General features: G+C 39.6%; 2 protein-coding genes across 2 annotated transcripts in view; both read left to right on the forward strand.

The window, feature by feature from the left end:
• atg3 (autophagy related 3) overlaps nucleotides 1–15,031 on the forward strand; it is a gene marked incomplete in the record, with an annotated part of 729,311 nt that overhangs the window by 324,238 nt on the left and 390,042 nt on the right.
• LOC108272325 (histone H3) lies at nucleotides 225–1,688 on the forward strand. The gene has a single exon (XM_053684522.1). It carries the CDS (start codon nucleotides 457–459, stop codon nucleotides 865–867), a length of 411 nt encoding a protein of 136 aa, XP_053540497.1. The 5' UTR covers nucleotides 225–456; the 3' UTR covers nucleotides 868–1,688.

Here is a 15,031-nt window from a genome sequence, read left to right on the forward strand (position 1 = left end):
AATAATAATAATAATAGTGGTAGTTAGCCTGTTGCTTAAATGAAATCTAAGGGGTGAAAGTGCTTCTAAGACAGCATATTTATAAATATAAAAGGACTTGATAATTTTCTAGTCATGATTTGATACCATATTTAAGTAATGACTATAAGAACAATAGCAGTTAGCGTGCTGGTTAAATGAAGTCTGAGGAGCAAAAATGGTTTGTGACGGCGTTGTGTGTGTTCCTAATGAACTAAGCATTTGTGTTAGAGAGCGCGCCAATAGAATAGTGGCGGGCGTCTTGTGTTTCGAACGGTGGCAGAGAAGTCACAAGTGACGTAAAACGTTCTATCGAATAGCAGACGAGCGCGTTCAAGACGCCCAATCAGCGCAGGGCGGCGTTATGGCTTAAAAAGGCCGCGTTCGAGCGCGCCGTTTATTCTGTTTTTCTATCCGTGAAGTGCAGAGCTCGACGCTATGGCAAGAACCAAGCAGACCGCCCGAAAGTCTACCGGTGGCAAGGCGCCAAGGAAGCAGCTCGCCACTAAGGCTGCTCGCAAGAGTGCGCCGGCTACCGGCGGCGTGAAGAAGCCTCACCGTTACAGGCCCGGCACCGTGGCTCTGAGGGAGATCCGCCGTTATCAGAAGTCTACTGAGCTGCTCATCCGCAAGCTGCCCTTCCAGCGCCTGGTGAGAGAAATCGCTCAGGACTTCAAAACCGACTTGCGTTTCCAGAGCTCGGCCGTCATGGCCCTGCAGGAGGCGAGCGAGGCATACCTGGTCGGTCTGTTCGAGGACACCAATCTGTGCGCTATCCACGCCAAGAGAGTGACCATCATGCCCAAGGATATTCAGCTGGCCCGCCGTATTCGCGGAGAACGCGCTTAAACCACAACTCCGTCTAATATACACAAAGGCTCTTTTAAGAGCCACTTCCTCGTCTCGGAAAACAGCAAATTTTCTTTCTTGGGCAGTTTAAGTATTAGAACGTGGTACAGAGAGAAGGAACAGTAATAATAATGTGTGTTTATATCGAGATATATATTTATTTGTGTGTGTAAATGAAGTACACGGCTTTATTTTTATCAACATTAGAAAGGTTGGTTATTTATTTTGCATTTTCATGATAAATATAGTCCTATGAGTATTACGTAATGTTTGGTTTTTTATAGATGAGCCGTTAATTGTGGTTATGTCCGAACAATACAATGCACAGTAATGAGCTGTGTCTGTAAAATAGCTCAAACCTACCTTCTGTTTCGGGCGGCGTTGTGCTGGATGGAGCTTGACTGCCCCCGTGTGTCCAAACTCGGGAACGGCAATTTTCTAGAAGCGGATTTCTGGGCAAGATGTCGAAGAAACGAACGGAAAAGTGACCACGGCCATTATACGACCAGATGAAGAAACAATGCCAAAAAAGATAGGAAGTGAACGAAGAAAGAGCATGCCACGGTGGGATGAGAGCTGTACTGTAGCAATTAAAAATAGAAATAAAGCTTTTAGGAAACTCGAAGCTCACCGTACACTGGAAACTTTGATTAACTATAAAATGGCGCATGCAGTAGGTAAGAAAACAATCAGATCAGCCAAACGTGTATATTGGAGACAATTCTGCAATAAAATTGGAAGAGAAACCCAGCTATCGGACATATGGAGAGCAATTAGGAAAATGAGTGGAATAAGAAACTGTGTAAATACCAGTGTTAAATAGCAACAATAAAAATGCAATTAGCAATGCAGAAAAAAACAGAACTTTTGGTAAAAACTTTTGTGAAGCTCCACATTACTGAAAACCTATCCTCAACAGCCAAGCAGTGTAGAGAGCAGACACTTGCCCAAAATCCAGGGATAGTAGAAAGAAGGACTTGCCATTTACTCTGAGTTCAAAAGAGTTATATCAAACGCACGGCAAATGACATCAGGGAAATACAGTACATGCTATAGCATGTTAGGCCACATGACATCACGCTTGATGTAGTATTAAGACTGTTCAATATGGTATGGAATACAGGAAAAATCCCACTGACACGGAAACGGTTCCAATACTCAAACCCAGCAAATACAGTCAGATCCGTCAAGTTACAGACCCACAGTGTTAACGTCACAGGGAAAACTACAGAGAGGATGATAACAGATAGATTAGATCACTATATAGAAAGTAAACTTCTTCTCTCACCGTATCAGTCAGGATTTCGTAAAGAGAGGGGGAGAATGGTAGAATCCATTTTATGCCTAGAGCCAGAAGTTAGGAAAGCTCAGACTAACAAAGAAAGTGTATTTTTCAATGTCGAAAAGATGTACGATACCGTTGGGAGGGATGGACTTCTTATTAAACTTGACGAATTAGGAATAAACGGAAAGATATATATAATTGGGTATTAGGTGCAGAGTACTCAAATAGATATGCAGCGGAAAATTTTACCCCACAAGGCAGTGTATGTAGCCCAATACTGTTTAATATTATGATTAAAGACATTTGATCAGGTCGGAGAAAATATAGGTAAGTCGCTTTATGCAGCTGACGAGGTTAGGGGTCAGGATATAGAATAATCATGTATGTAAGAAAGAAAATGCAACATGCAATAGGGAAAGTAGAACAGTGGGCAAATGAATAGGGTTTTAAACTATCAATTTCAAAATCACAAGGTATATGTTTTTCTAAACGTCATAAAACAGCACCATTGAAACTGTACAGGCAAGATCTTGAACAGGTCAAGGCTGTGAGATTTTTAGGAGAGCTTTTTGATGAGAAGTTTACCTGGTGTCAGCATATTGATAAAATTAAGAACAAATGTAAAAAGATTACTATTGTTCTGAGACCGGGGAGCAAGTAGGGCATCGCTCATAAATATCTATCAGGCTCTTACAAGAGTTGTCTTTGATTACGGTCGCCTAATGTATCTTAAAAATCTTAAAAAGCTTGACGTGGAACAGGCGCAAGAACTCTGGATCTGTACTAGAGCATTTAAATCATCACCAGTGACTGCGTTACAGGTCGAGACAGGAGAGATGCTGTGATTTATATTGGATAAATCTATGAGGGCATAGCAGGGTGTACCCCAAGAATGCTCAGAGTTTTAAAGGACTAACTTCTTTAAGAGTTTGGGATGGGTAAGAAATGTAAAGGCACAAAATGCAGGCCTCAGCCAGCTACAAGAAAGCCCCATTGAGGTGAACTGTACCACCCTGGACATTCATAAAACCATCTGTAGATACAAGATTACAACAAATATTAAAAGAGGAATCTAAAATAGCACCACTGTGGATAATACTTAAAAAATATATGGACCGTTATCAGGATAAATGACTTGTATATACAGATGGCTCAAGACTGGCCACACCGGTGTGGCTTTGTTCATTCCTCGTGAAGTAGCAGTCAAAAAAAGAGCGACCGATCATTTATCAGTACACCGTAGAACTATCAGGAGTCCTACTGTCACTGCAGCGGTCGGAAAAAAAATAATCAGCACTAAGATGTCGCTATAGCTTCTGACAGTCTATCTGCACTATCAAATATACAATCTGGGAAAACATCATGTAGACAAGACATTGGTTAACAAATATTTTATCTGCTTCTCATACTCCATGGTAGGGAGCTGAATGTTTCCTTCTTTTGGGTTCCTGCACATGTAGGGGTGGAAGAAAATGAAACTGTGGATATACTGGCAAAAAGATCGATAAAGCATGAAACAGTTGATATACAAGTACCATTAAGTAGAGCAGATGTTAAAACCATTATAAAGGGACACATAAAATACGGCAGGAATACCGGGACATATGTATGAGGCAAGGCAGGAACCAAAAGGAAGAGATGATAATTATGTGTCTTAGAATAGTTCATGCTGGCTTAAATCTAACATTACACAGAATAGGAAAACACCCCCACTGGACTCTGCACACACTGCAATACACAAGAGACGGTAAAACACATTCTGTTAGACTGCAAAAGATATCAGGAGGAGAGAACTGAGCTAGAGATGTGAATTGGAATGCAAAACATGACACTAAAGAACTTGCTGGGGAAAAAACATCTGGGAAAATGCACTGTCCCCTAATAAACTATCTAAAAAACACTGGGATAAGTGAAAGACTGTAGTAATTTAGTATGAACATCTAGTATTCAGGAACTCAGAACTGAGGTGCAGGTTTTCATTCTGACCAAGCAGAAGCCACACCCGAGTCTATTGAAAGTCAAGATCGACCGATTAAACAGGTGGAGTCGGGTGTGAGTACTTTCCGATACTATAGATCACTCTATCTAGCGTGTAGCGGAGTGTTGACTCCAAGCTTTCAGTCGCCTGATCAAGTTCTGTGTGATCTGACGGTGATCCAAATCTAATTGATGTTTCTGCGAGGTTATTTATGAAGCTCGGTGCAGTAGCTGATGTGTAGGTACGTTTTATGCGGTAGCGAGGCGAGGTGGAAATATTATGATCAATAAGTATTATGAACGAGATAAGATAATGGTCTGAGACAACTTCAGACTGCGGAAAAATGATAATATTTTCTATACTTAGTCCGTATGTTAGTATGAGGTCAAGAGTGTGACCACCATTATGAGTAGGCCCGATTGCGTTCTGATTAATCCCTACTGAATCTAAGATGGACACAACCGCTAATCTTAGAGGGTCTTCAGGGTTATCAAAATGAATATTAAAGTCTCCGACGATTAATGCTTTATCTACAGACACAACCAGGTTTGAGACAAAGTCTGCAAATTCACTAAGAAATTCAGTATATGGCCCTGGGGGTCTGTAAATAATAATTAGAGGAATTTACTTATTTTTTGTGGCTACATAACTTATACTGGTATAAAGAATTTCAAAAGAATTAAATTTATGCTTAGGTTTTTGTGTGACGACTAGATTTTTACTGTGGATGAGTCCAACACCTCCTCCTCTACCAGTTGAACGAGGCTGATGTACATAACTGTATCCAGGAGGACTGGCTTCATTTAATGCTATGTACTCTGGTTTAATCCAAGTTTCTGTTAAACACATTAAATTACATTCCTGATCAGTAATGATGTCGTTAACAATAAGAGCCTTAGACGCAAGAGATCTAATGTTTAATAGTCCTAGCCTCAGATCAAAAGTGCTGGCTGTGCATTCAATATGATTTAATTTTATGTTAATTAGGTTACGAAGATAGACTTTCCGAGATTTTCTATATATTTGCATAGCTCGGGGAACAGACACAGTCTCTATAGTATGTATTACCTTTGCCGGATTTTTAGTTGAACATTGATTATACTGAATGTTGTTATTATTGGAAGATGTACTTACGGTAAGCAGTCACTTGGAGTGTAGCGCCTTGGAAATGTTGTCTGAAAGCAGTTCCGCTCCAAGGCTGCTGGGGTGCAGGCCATCAGGACGAAACAACCTAGGACGCTCCCAGAACAGATTCCAGTTATTGACAAACACCAGATTCTGCTCATTACACCAAGAGACTAACCAATCATTTAATGCTAGAAGTCTACTGAACTTTTCTGCTCCACGTGTGTATGTGGGAAGAGGTCCAGAGACGATGATCTTCACGGTGGGTGATCTGCCTCGTGATCTGGGTGATCTGAGAGGATGATCTTCACGTGGGTGATCTGCCTCTCAATCAGGCTGGAGAAGTCCCTCTTCAGAACCTCCGTCTGCCGCAGCCTGGTGTCGTTCGTCCCCGCGTGCAGCACAACCGCTCCAATGCGCTCGTCCTTCTTCAGGATCCCGGATACCTGCGCCGCGACATCAAGGACACAAGCACCAGAAAAACAGTGTGTGCGCACCTTACCTTTAGATGAGGCTACACGGACGTTCCGCACAATGGAGTCCCCGACGATCACAGCATTGGGTCTGGTCTGGCGGAGAGGGGCGAAGCGGTTCCTGGTTGGAATCTCGATCAGCGGAGGTGGAGAGGGTCCAGCCCGCGCCTTCCGCCGCTGGTTCACCCAAGGCCCGAGGTGTGTTGGCGCCGGCGTGACGGAGACCACGGCTGGGAAAGTCCTAGGTGCACGGTCCCTGCACAGAGAAACACACGGCGTAGAGGGGCTGGGAGTGGAAATACCACACTGTGTGCTTACCTTGGATATGTGGGCAGAGGCACAAGATGTTTCCAGCGCAGTTCCAGTTCCAGCCGCACCATGTGAAGCTCGAGCGAGTCCTCATCTGCACTCAAAACCGGAGAGACAGCAGATTTTTTTTTTTTAAACAGAACAGCGGTAAGTGAGAAATGTGAAACGTAAACAAGGCTAGCGGTAGGTGATGCTAGCGGGCTACGGGCTACAAGCTAGTCGCAGATGTTTTGTAAAAAAAAAACAAAAAAACAAAATACAGATCAAATTTGCGACAGCGCAACGTTACGATTGTTTTATCTAAAGTAGTGTCAGTTATATTTGTATAACGTAAGGTAAATAATTTTAAAGTATAGAGATTAGAAGAAATTAATGTAATAGCGTTAGCTCGAAGGGTGCTGCTTCCTCAGTGAATATTATTATTATTATTATTATTATTATTATTATTATTATTATTAGGACTGCAACTAACAATTATTTTCATAATCGATTAGTTGGCCAATAATTTTTTTGATTAATCGGATGGGGTGGAGCGAACTTTCAGCACCATTTGTTTTTGTTTATTTAAAATAAAAGTCCACAAACTGAGTGTAACAAATATAAACTACTTCACAGTAAAACTTTACACAACTGTTTGTACAAAACAAAACAGAAAAGAACCCAACACACACACATACACACACACACACACACACACACACACACACACACACACACACACACACCAGAATATATATATTATTAATTTAAGACTATAGTTTAGTTCGGTGCTTTTTGTTTTTTTTTTTACCCAAAAACTGATCACAGCATTGTTGCACTGAATTATTTATAGTAAAAACACTGATTACACCTGTGACAAGTGCATATATTGCATAAAATGTCAACTGAGAGGCATTCGACTTTGGACAAGATGTAAGGGGGAAGAAGTCGGAGTGTATTTAAAAAAATAAATAAAATAAAAACAATTTCTTTAGATTTGTCAGTGTATTTTGTGAAATGATGTGGAATTGTGCTGACGTTCCTGAGTGAGTGTAAAATGCAGACAATACGAATGCGTTGTGATTTCATGTAAACTTAAAAACTTTCATTTAAAACTGGAATGTGTGTGTTCGTGTTCGAGTCCCTGACCCAGAAGCCCAGAGAAGGACGGATCAGGGAAAGAGGTCAGGAGAAAGAGGTCCGACCTCCTCACCGATGAGACACACTGAGATTTTTCACACACACACACACACATACACACATCCACATCTGTGAAGGTTGTGTAACAGGAAGTCACACTGTTTCATAGTTACACAGCTTCTGATTATGTGTATAAAAGCTTGTTTCTAAAATAAACGCTTAACAAATTTAACAGGTTTAAGCCGAGTACTTGATGTGACGTCTGACCTGTCATGGAAATTAGACAACATTCGCAGACTCGTCCTCTGAAGGTAAAAACGTTTATTACAGAAAGATGGTTAATACAGGATAGAATAAAGCAGAATAGAATAGATTAATGAGAGTGCTCTGAAGCGCTTGTATTAAACCACTACTATATATATGAAACTCAGAGCATGACATCATTCTGTGTATCGATAAGAAGCAGTTTGAGGCAGTTCAAACAGGCTTTGTTTCACGATCTTAGAAGATGTTTAGACGAACCTTGAACAGAAGAACATGTTTGTGTCTCTGTAAGCAGATACACATTCTGTACTGATCTCAGTGACATCACATGGCCTTCTGAGTCGTTATCCTCACATGAGAATGAAATAGAACAAGAACAAAACTATTTCAAAGTAGAAATGAATAATTTCCCTCACATTCCCCCTTTTATCATTATAAAATATGATAACTAAAATTAACAGAGAAATTACAATGCTGTAAATACATCAGAACTTCAGAATCCTTTCACGGTTCAACTGAATTCATCATGAAACAGACATAATGAAGGCGCTAAGGCTGTTTTTGCTGATATAAAGTATCCTGTCGTCAAGCAAGCTCATTTCAGGGTGAAATGAGAATCGTCCTGGTCAAAGGAAAATTTACAATAGGTGTGAAGTGGAGGTCAATGGGTCGTCATAGTTAGTGTCACTGGCAGAATCTGTGTCCCAGTCAGGTTTAAGATACATGTCAGGTTGGTCATCATAGGGATCGTAATCAGTCTTTGTCAACATCAGCGTTTGGTCATTAGTAGGGATGCACCGAAATGAAAATTCTTGGCCGAAGGCCAAACTGAACACGTTTTTTCCATTTATTTTGCAATTTTTTTCACCACTGCATGAATTAAATAGTCAAAATGTGCTTTTTACTATTTTTTCTTGCTTTTCAAAGAAAAAAATCAATTACAAAAACTACAATTTCAAAATATTTATTTAACACTGTACATTTTTTTCATTCCAGCAGGCACAGGCTACCAACAAGGCACAATATAACTTTAAATAAATAAATGAGTAAAATAAAAATAGCCTATGTTAGTCCTATAACTGACTGCTGAAAGAATGGAACACTCCGTAGCCTACAACAAAAAAGTTCTATTGGGTTCTCTAGGGTTGATGATATTGGGGATATATACCGCTCGCGTCCCTGTATACTGTAGATATAGTATAGTTGGATATGTTGTTAATGTTATGTTCCTTGATAGATTTAGTTAGTTTAAACTATAGATTAGTTCATTTAGTCCCCGCTGGTTTTTCCACTCCCAGTCCATAGTACTAGTTCATGTTTCTTGTTTTGACCCTGTTTTCTGTGACCGTGACTTTGATTCCCTTTGCCTGTCTTGACTACGTTTTTTGGATTACGATTTGGATTTGTCTGCCTGCCCCTAAATAAATACGTCTCTACCTGCTTCCGTACTCTACTCCCTTCTGTCTCGCGACGTGACCGGTCAATTTCAAAACATCAGTCAAACATCCGTTAACGTTGATCTTCGATTTTTTATACAGTGTTTTAATCATGTTAATAAACTTCTCTGGAAAGCCGTAATGGTCCATTGCGCACCATAAATATTCTCCCGATATTAGATCGAATGCTTTTTTTGGTCCAAGCCCACAATAAAGAAATTTTTATCCGGTGCATTTATAATAAGTTCTCTTGCCATTCCCAAATTATGTCACATGTATCTGCCTTTAATCGCACATGTCTGCTCGATCTCTATTATTTAATTTAGCATGTCATTCATCCGATATACGATTATTTTAGTGATAATTTTATAGTCAAAACTCATTAAACTTAGGGTGAAGTCAGCTAAAATGGGCCATCATGTAAAATGGGTCAGATAAGGTTGGAGCCTCATAGCCTTTTAAGTTTTTACAGCCAATCACAATAACGGATCTTACATTGTTTCAACAACACTAGTTGACAATAGTTTTGATTGGTCTAAGGTTCTTAAAGTGGGCGGGGCAGAGTGTTATATGAAGCATGTCAGAGAAATTGTATGGTAAGTGATCATGGCATAGTAAATTTCATTCATTGTTAATAAGGGTGATAAAGCAATTATAAGTACACTTACCAATGAAGCAAAAGCTCTATGAACAATGTTTTGACAGACTCTTTCAAATAAAATGTTTAAATTTAAAAAGAAACTTTGATTTTTGTGAAATATGTCATTTTAGGTAGTGGCCACATACACACACACTCTTACACAGAAATTATACAGAAATTGAGGGTGAAAAATAGGTTCATAGGCCTAGATATACATCAATACAAAATCTTTTTAGATATTTATGTGTTGCAGACAGTATGGCAGGAGGACAGGCAAATAAAGGAAAAAGAGAGAGAAGAAGAGAGAAGAGAAAGGGAAAGGAAGATGTCAGAACAACCAGTGGAGAGAGGACAGAATGAGGCATGCCATTAATGAATACCAGGAGATAGTTGAGAGAGGACAAACAGTAAATGTTCACTTTTTAACAAGGGCTTGGAACATTCCAAAGACAACTTTGTATAGGCGCATTAGTGGCAAAGTTGCTGGCTCTGGCTATGCATCTGGGAGGAAGCAGTACCTGCCAGTCGACTCTGAGAAAGAACTGGCCAGTCTTATCACATCTTTGGACTTGTGATGTATTTGTCTGCAAGACCAGTTTTACTCTACCTGTGTGGTTGGGGAGGTGGGTAAACCCTATGTAGAGGTTACTCTGGGGAGAAAGGAGAGACCACGACAGTCCTTCAGCATTCAATGCAGCGGGAACATTTAGGGTGTGCTGCTGTCAGTGCAACTCATTGTACCACGAGAGCTGTGGAGAAGATGTGCTTCCTATTAAATGAAATATATTTACAGTGTTGTTGCTATGGCTCACTGAACACAGTAGTGTCAATTTACTGTTAAAATGTGTTGTTATCTTTTTATATTGGCCCATTTTAAGTGAACAGCTGGCCCAATTTGCCTGAACATTGTGTTGTGGCTCAAGAGGGTACATGCCAATACTCCAACCCTCATAATTTTAAAACAATGATACTATATATTGAAGAGACCCATGCTAATTTATATAAATATCATATCATGCATAGCTTATTTGATGGTATTATAAATCATTTACCAAAAAGTGACCCATTTTAGCTGACTTCACCCTATTGGTCTCCAGTCATCAAGTTCGGTCGGGTCTCCTTTTATATATATTTATGAAATTACACAATGGTAAAACAATTCATTTAAAGTTCCCTCCTGTAGTCCTTCATTATATAAATCAGTTAATAGATCAGAGATGTCTCTCTTACACACTTTATAAAATTCAGTGTTTCAAGCCCCGGGCTTTTCCCCTTGTTTAACTGCAGAATTGCTTCTAATACATCCTCTTCCTTAATGGAGTTTTCTAAATGTTGTGTGTCTATATTTCTTAATGGTGAGGACGTCATTAAAAAATCTGTTATTTTATTTTCCTCTATGTTTATTTTACTTGAGGCTGCTTGACATATTTTTCTTATGATATCTCTTATGTTTCTCGTTATTAACAATATTGCCCAAATTGTCTCTAATACCTGTAATAGTTCTATCAGCTCTCCGGCTCTTTAGCTCTTTTATAACTTTTTGTGATTTCCTGTATAGTTTGTGTCAATATCCACCTGTAATTGCAAGTTTAAAAACCATTCGTCATTTAATTGCGTTAGTTCCGATTTTATTTTATGTAAACAATCGTCATCGTCTATACATCTGTCTCTTAATAGACCTTGCCTTTCTCCATCATTAACCCTAATTGGGCCTGTCCACAAACCAAAAATGCTGATTGTAATTTAATAATTGATGAGCTAGCAATGAAAGCTGCCGTGGAAGGAATAACATTTTCAGGTGTCACAGAGCTAGAATCAATTGCAGCCATCAACATTATAGAACCAGTAGGCCTGAAAAGCACTCAGAGTGACCCTTCAGTGACAGAAGCAATCAGACCGAAGAGCAATGGACAAACTATTGTAGACGGTCTGTTTGCCAAGCATGATGCACAGCTAATCATATATGACAACATGTTACTGTACAGATGTGGTGACACTCCAGTGTTGGTTCCACCTGTAAGATCGCAGCATGATATTTTGTATCGTATCTACAATCAGCAGAAATCAAAGGGACAATTTATCTGGGTCTCAGAAATATGTCTATAATATCACGTAAAGTGACATTCATACAGTTATAGCATGGGAGCAGCAGTGGGAGATCAAGAACCATCCCTGAACAAAAGGGCTACGTGACCATAATTAACACTCAGAAAGACATTTGTTTCGATAATCCTTTCATCTCACCATTTGGGGTCACACCTGTAACAACATCCAGACTGTGAGAAAAGAAAGTGATAGAATCAAATGCTATCCTTAATTTACATTAAATACAGAAAACCTGGTTTGAAGCAGTATAAATGTCTGTGTTGATATTATTCGGGGTTCACTTTGACTCCCAAAGTGCTTCATGTACTTTGTCACTGCCACGCTGTAATAAAGTTATTCTTCTTTGAGATCTTCGACATCTACTTTTTTTCTTTTCTTTTTTTTCGTACAGAATGCATCACTAGGAAGTTAAGGTAAGACCTATTCGCTATACCCTGCACGAAATGGACGGAAAATTTAGAAATTCTCCCACATCACAATGCGTTTTGCCACATTATCCAATTGTTGCAAAAGAACACAATAGGCCAATTCATTTTAACTACTTTTTGGGTTTAGCAAATATATATTTTGAACTAGTTTCTTAACACCAACCTATTTACTATTTCAATGGAGTGTGTGACAATAGTCAGGAGGTCAATAACATTTAACAGTGTCTACTGGTAAGGTGTATCGTAGATGGACGTAACCCAGCTAGCCTTTCTATTTGGCAGTGGAACATTGGATGGCAAACATGAAACGTTAGTCCTTTTAATAAACACGGAACACTTCTAAACGATAACGTTTCAAAAACATAAATTTATCCTATATATCCTTCATCCAACACCAAATGTCAAGGCACCAAGCCAACTTCTCTTCCTCATCTTACTAGGCTCATCAATGGGAATTTAGTTGACTTCCCCATAAATCGAGATGCAGAACAACTGAAGGCGTTGACTGCACGTGCAGGAAAACAACAAAGGAAAAGCCAAATTGTCCTTTTCAGGACTGGGACAAGTGTCGTGCTTGTACATGTAATCGTGTGATCAGTGAAGAACTTTCCTTAGCCCTCTATATGTTGTGTGAAATTGTTTAAACTCTTCGGCACCGAACTGGTGAAGGAACTTGAAATCCACGTTCTCTGCTTCCACACTTTCTGCCTTTCCAACATATCGATGGCATATTTCGGAGTAATACACTGCATAATACTTCTTGGGTGTGAATGTCTTGTTCTCTTGAATCTTGTTCTGAAACAACAAAAGTAAGAAATTCCAGAGTTCGTTCAGTATCAAATTGGGCAAATGCTTCCTATTTTTTCTTCAGCTGCAATTACATGTTCTTCAAGTCTGTAGAAGTTCAGTACCATAATTTTTTGTGGTGCCCCTGAATAAATTTTGAGAATCTGCATCAAATTATCAACAAAGCAATAGTAATGTAACTGGAATTTGTACTTTTTGGGTTTCTATCGATTAAGCAGAATACAGATATAAATTTCCCCAAAGAGGAAATTTGTTTCCACCATGGGTGCATAAAAACAAACAACAACACCATAATAAATGGTTAATAAATAATTATAATGGTCAGAAGATAGAAGTGGAAACCTTTATTTGCCAATTATACATTAGAGCACAGTGAAATTCTCTTTTTCGCATATCCCAGCTTGTTAGGAAGTTGGGGTCAGAGTAGAAGGTCAGCCGTGATTCGGTGACCCTGGAGCAGAGAGGATTAAGGGCCTTGCTCAAGGCCTCAACAGTGGCAGCACTAGGGCTTGAACCATCGACCTTCTGAGTAATACAGAGCATTAACCGTTGAGCCACCACTGCCCACCATGTATTATTTTTATGTCAAAATAATACAATAAACAGTGATAACGCTGATCAGCTCTGATTGTGTAAAATACCCAAAACCTGCCTTCTGTTTTAGGCGATGTTGTTTGTTGTACTGGATGGAGCATGACTGCCTTCCTGTGGCCAAACTCGGGAACGGCAATTTCTCAGAAGCGGTATTCTGTAATTAAGCTTTTAATAGTGGTGTTTATATGTTTGAAGTATTTAGCCAAGAGTGGGGTAAGAAATATTAGATTGTATTAATATTAATATCTCTCTCCTTTTCCCCCTTAATGATAATTATTGATGAAATACATATTTCATTCAGGGGGCACAGTGGAAAGTGCTTAGCACATTCACCTCACACCTACAGGGCTGTTGGTTTGATTCTCACCTGCATGTTCTCCGCATGCTTTGTTTCCTCCACGTACTCCGGTTTTCTCCCCAGTCCAAAGGCATATGTTGTGGGCTGGTTGGCATCTCTATATTGTCCATAGTGTGAGATTGTGCCCTTGCAGTGGGTTGGCACCATGTCCAGGGTGTCCCCTGCCTCATGCCTGAATCCCCTGGGATAGGCTCCAGGCTCCCCGTGACCTGTGTAGGATAAGCAGTACAGAGAATAGATGGATGGATGGATGGATGGATGGATAGTTCATCCATTGCTCTGGATGGATTTGACTGCCATCAAGTGGCCCAGTTTAGGAAATGCATGTTCCCAATCCATAATTGTTTAGAGCAGCGTTTGCCTACCTTTTTTCAGTCACAGCACCCTTTGAATATTTTCAAAAATTTGTGCACCCTACACAAACACTAATGCTAGACAGCATTAAGCCTGGTTTATACTCGACATGTCCGGAAAAAACGACGTCATTGTGGAGTGCACGGTCGAGCGTGTCGAGTACGCGAGGCTTCATTTTTCATGGCGGTCTGCACGGCACTGGATCTAGAAATGGATGACTTCGAGGCGACTCTTGCCAGAAGGTACGATTGTACAGGTATCTCTATGATCCATCCATGCAGGACTATAGAGAGAGTCAGATGGCACAAAACCTTTCATGGAAAGGTTTTTAAAATAGTGATTTGGATTTCCTTTGTACATACTGCTGAGATAATAAAGCCAAAGCTGAAAGTTTTTTGGAGGTGCACCATGTTTTCATTCATCAGTGTCTTCACAAGTCACTACACAGTCACTACACTACACTGTTAGACAGTGATTACACCTCATTCTTTTTGTCTTCACACACAGACTCTTACGCTGATGGGCAGCCATACAGAGCGATCCTTCTGTAATATCTTTCTTTTGTCTCTATACATAAAGAGACGTTTTACACTGATAGGTGAATATAATCACCTGATTTTGTAAATGTGAGAAATGACATCTGCAGGAAGCTCGACTTTTTGCTGATGTCTACAGTAATTGCTAAAATTTACAAAATGAGCCTACAATAAATAATAAGTCTATTTAATGAAAGTAAAGGTCCATGTTTAATAAAAATCTTAATGAAATTAATAAAATAAATTGAGGTTGTTTAGTTTAGTTTTATACATGTTCTCATATTATAGCTGTGTTTTTTTGTAATGTGACAAGTGATAATCGCAAGGTTAACTGTGTTTTATGTGATTATTA

The sequence above is a fragment of the Ictalurus punctatus genome, chromosome 12 (genome assembly GCF_001660625.3).
Source record: "Ictalurus punctatus breed USDA103 chromosome 12, Coco_2.0, whole genome shotgun sequence".
Classification (NCBI taxonomy): domain Eukaryota; kingdom Metazoa; phylum Chordata; class Actinopteri; order Siluriformes; family Ictaluridae; genus Ictalurus; species Ictalurus punctatus.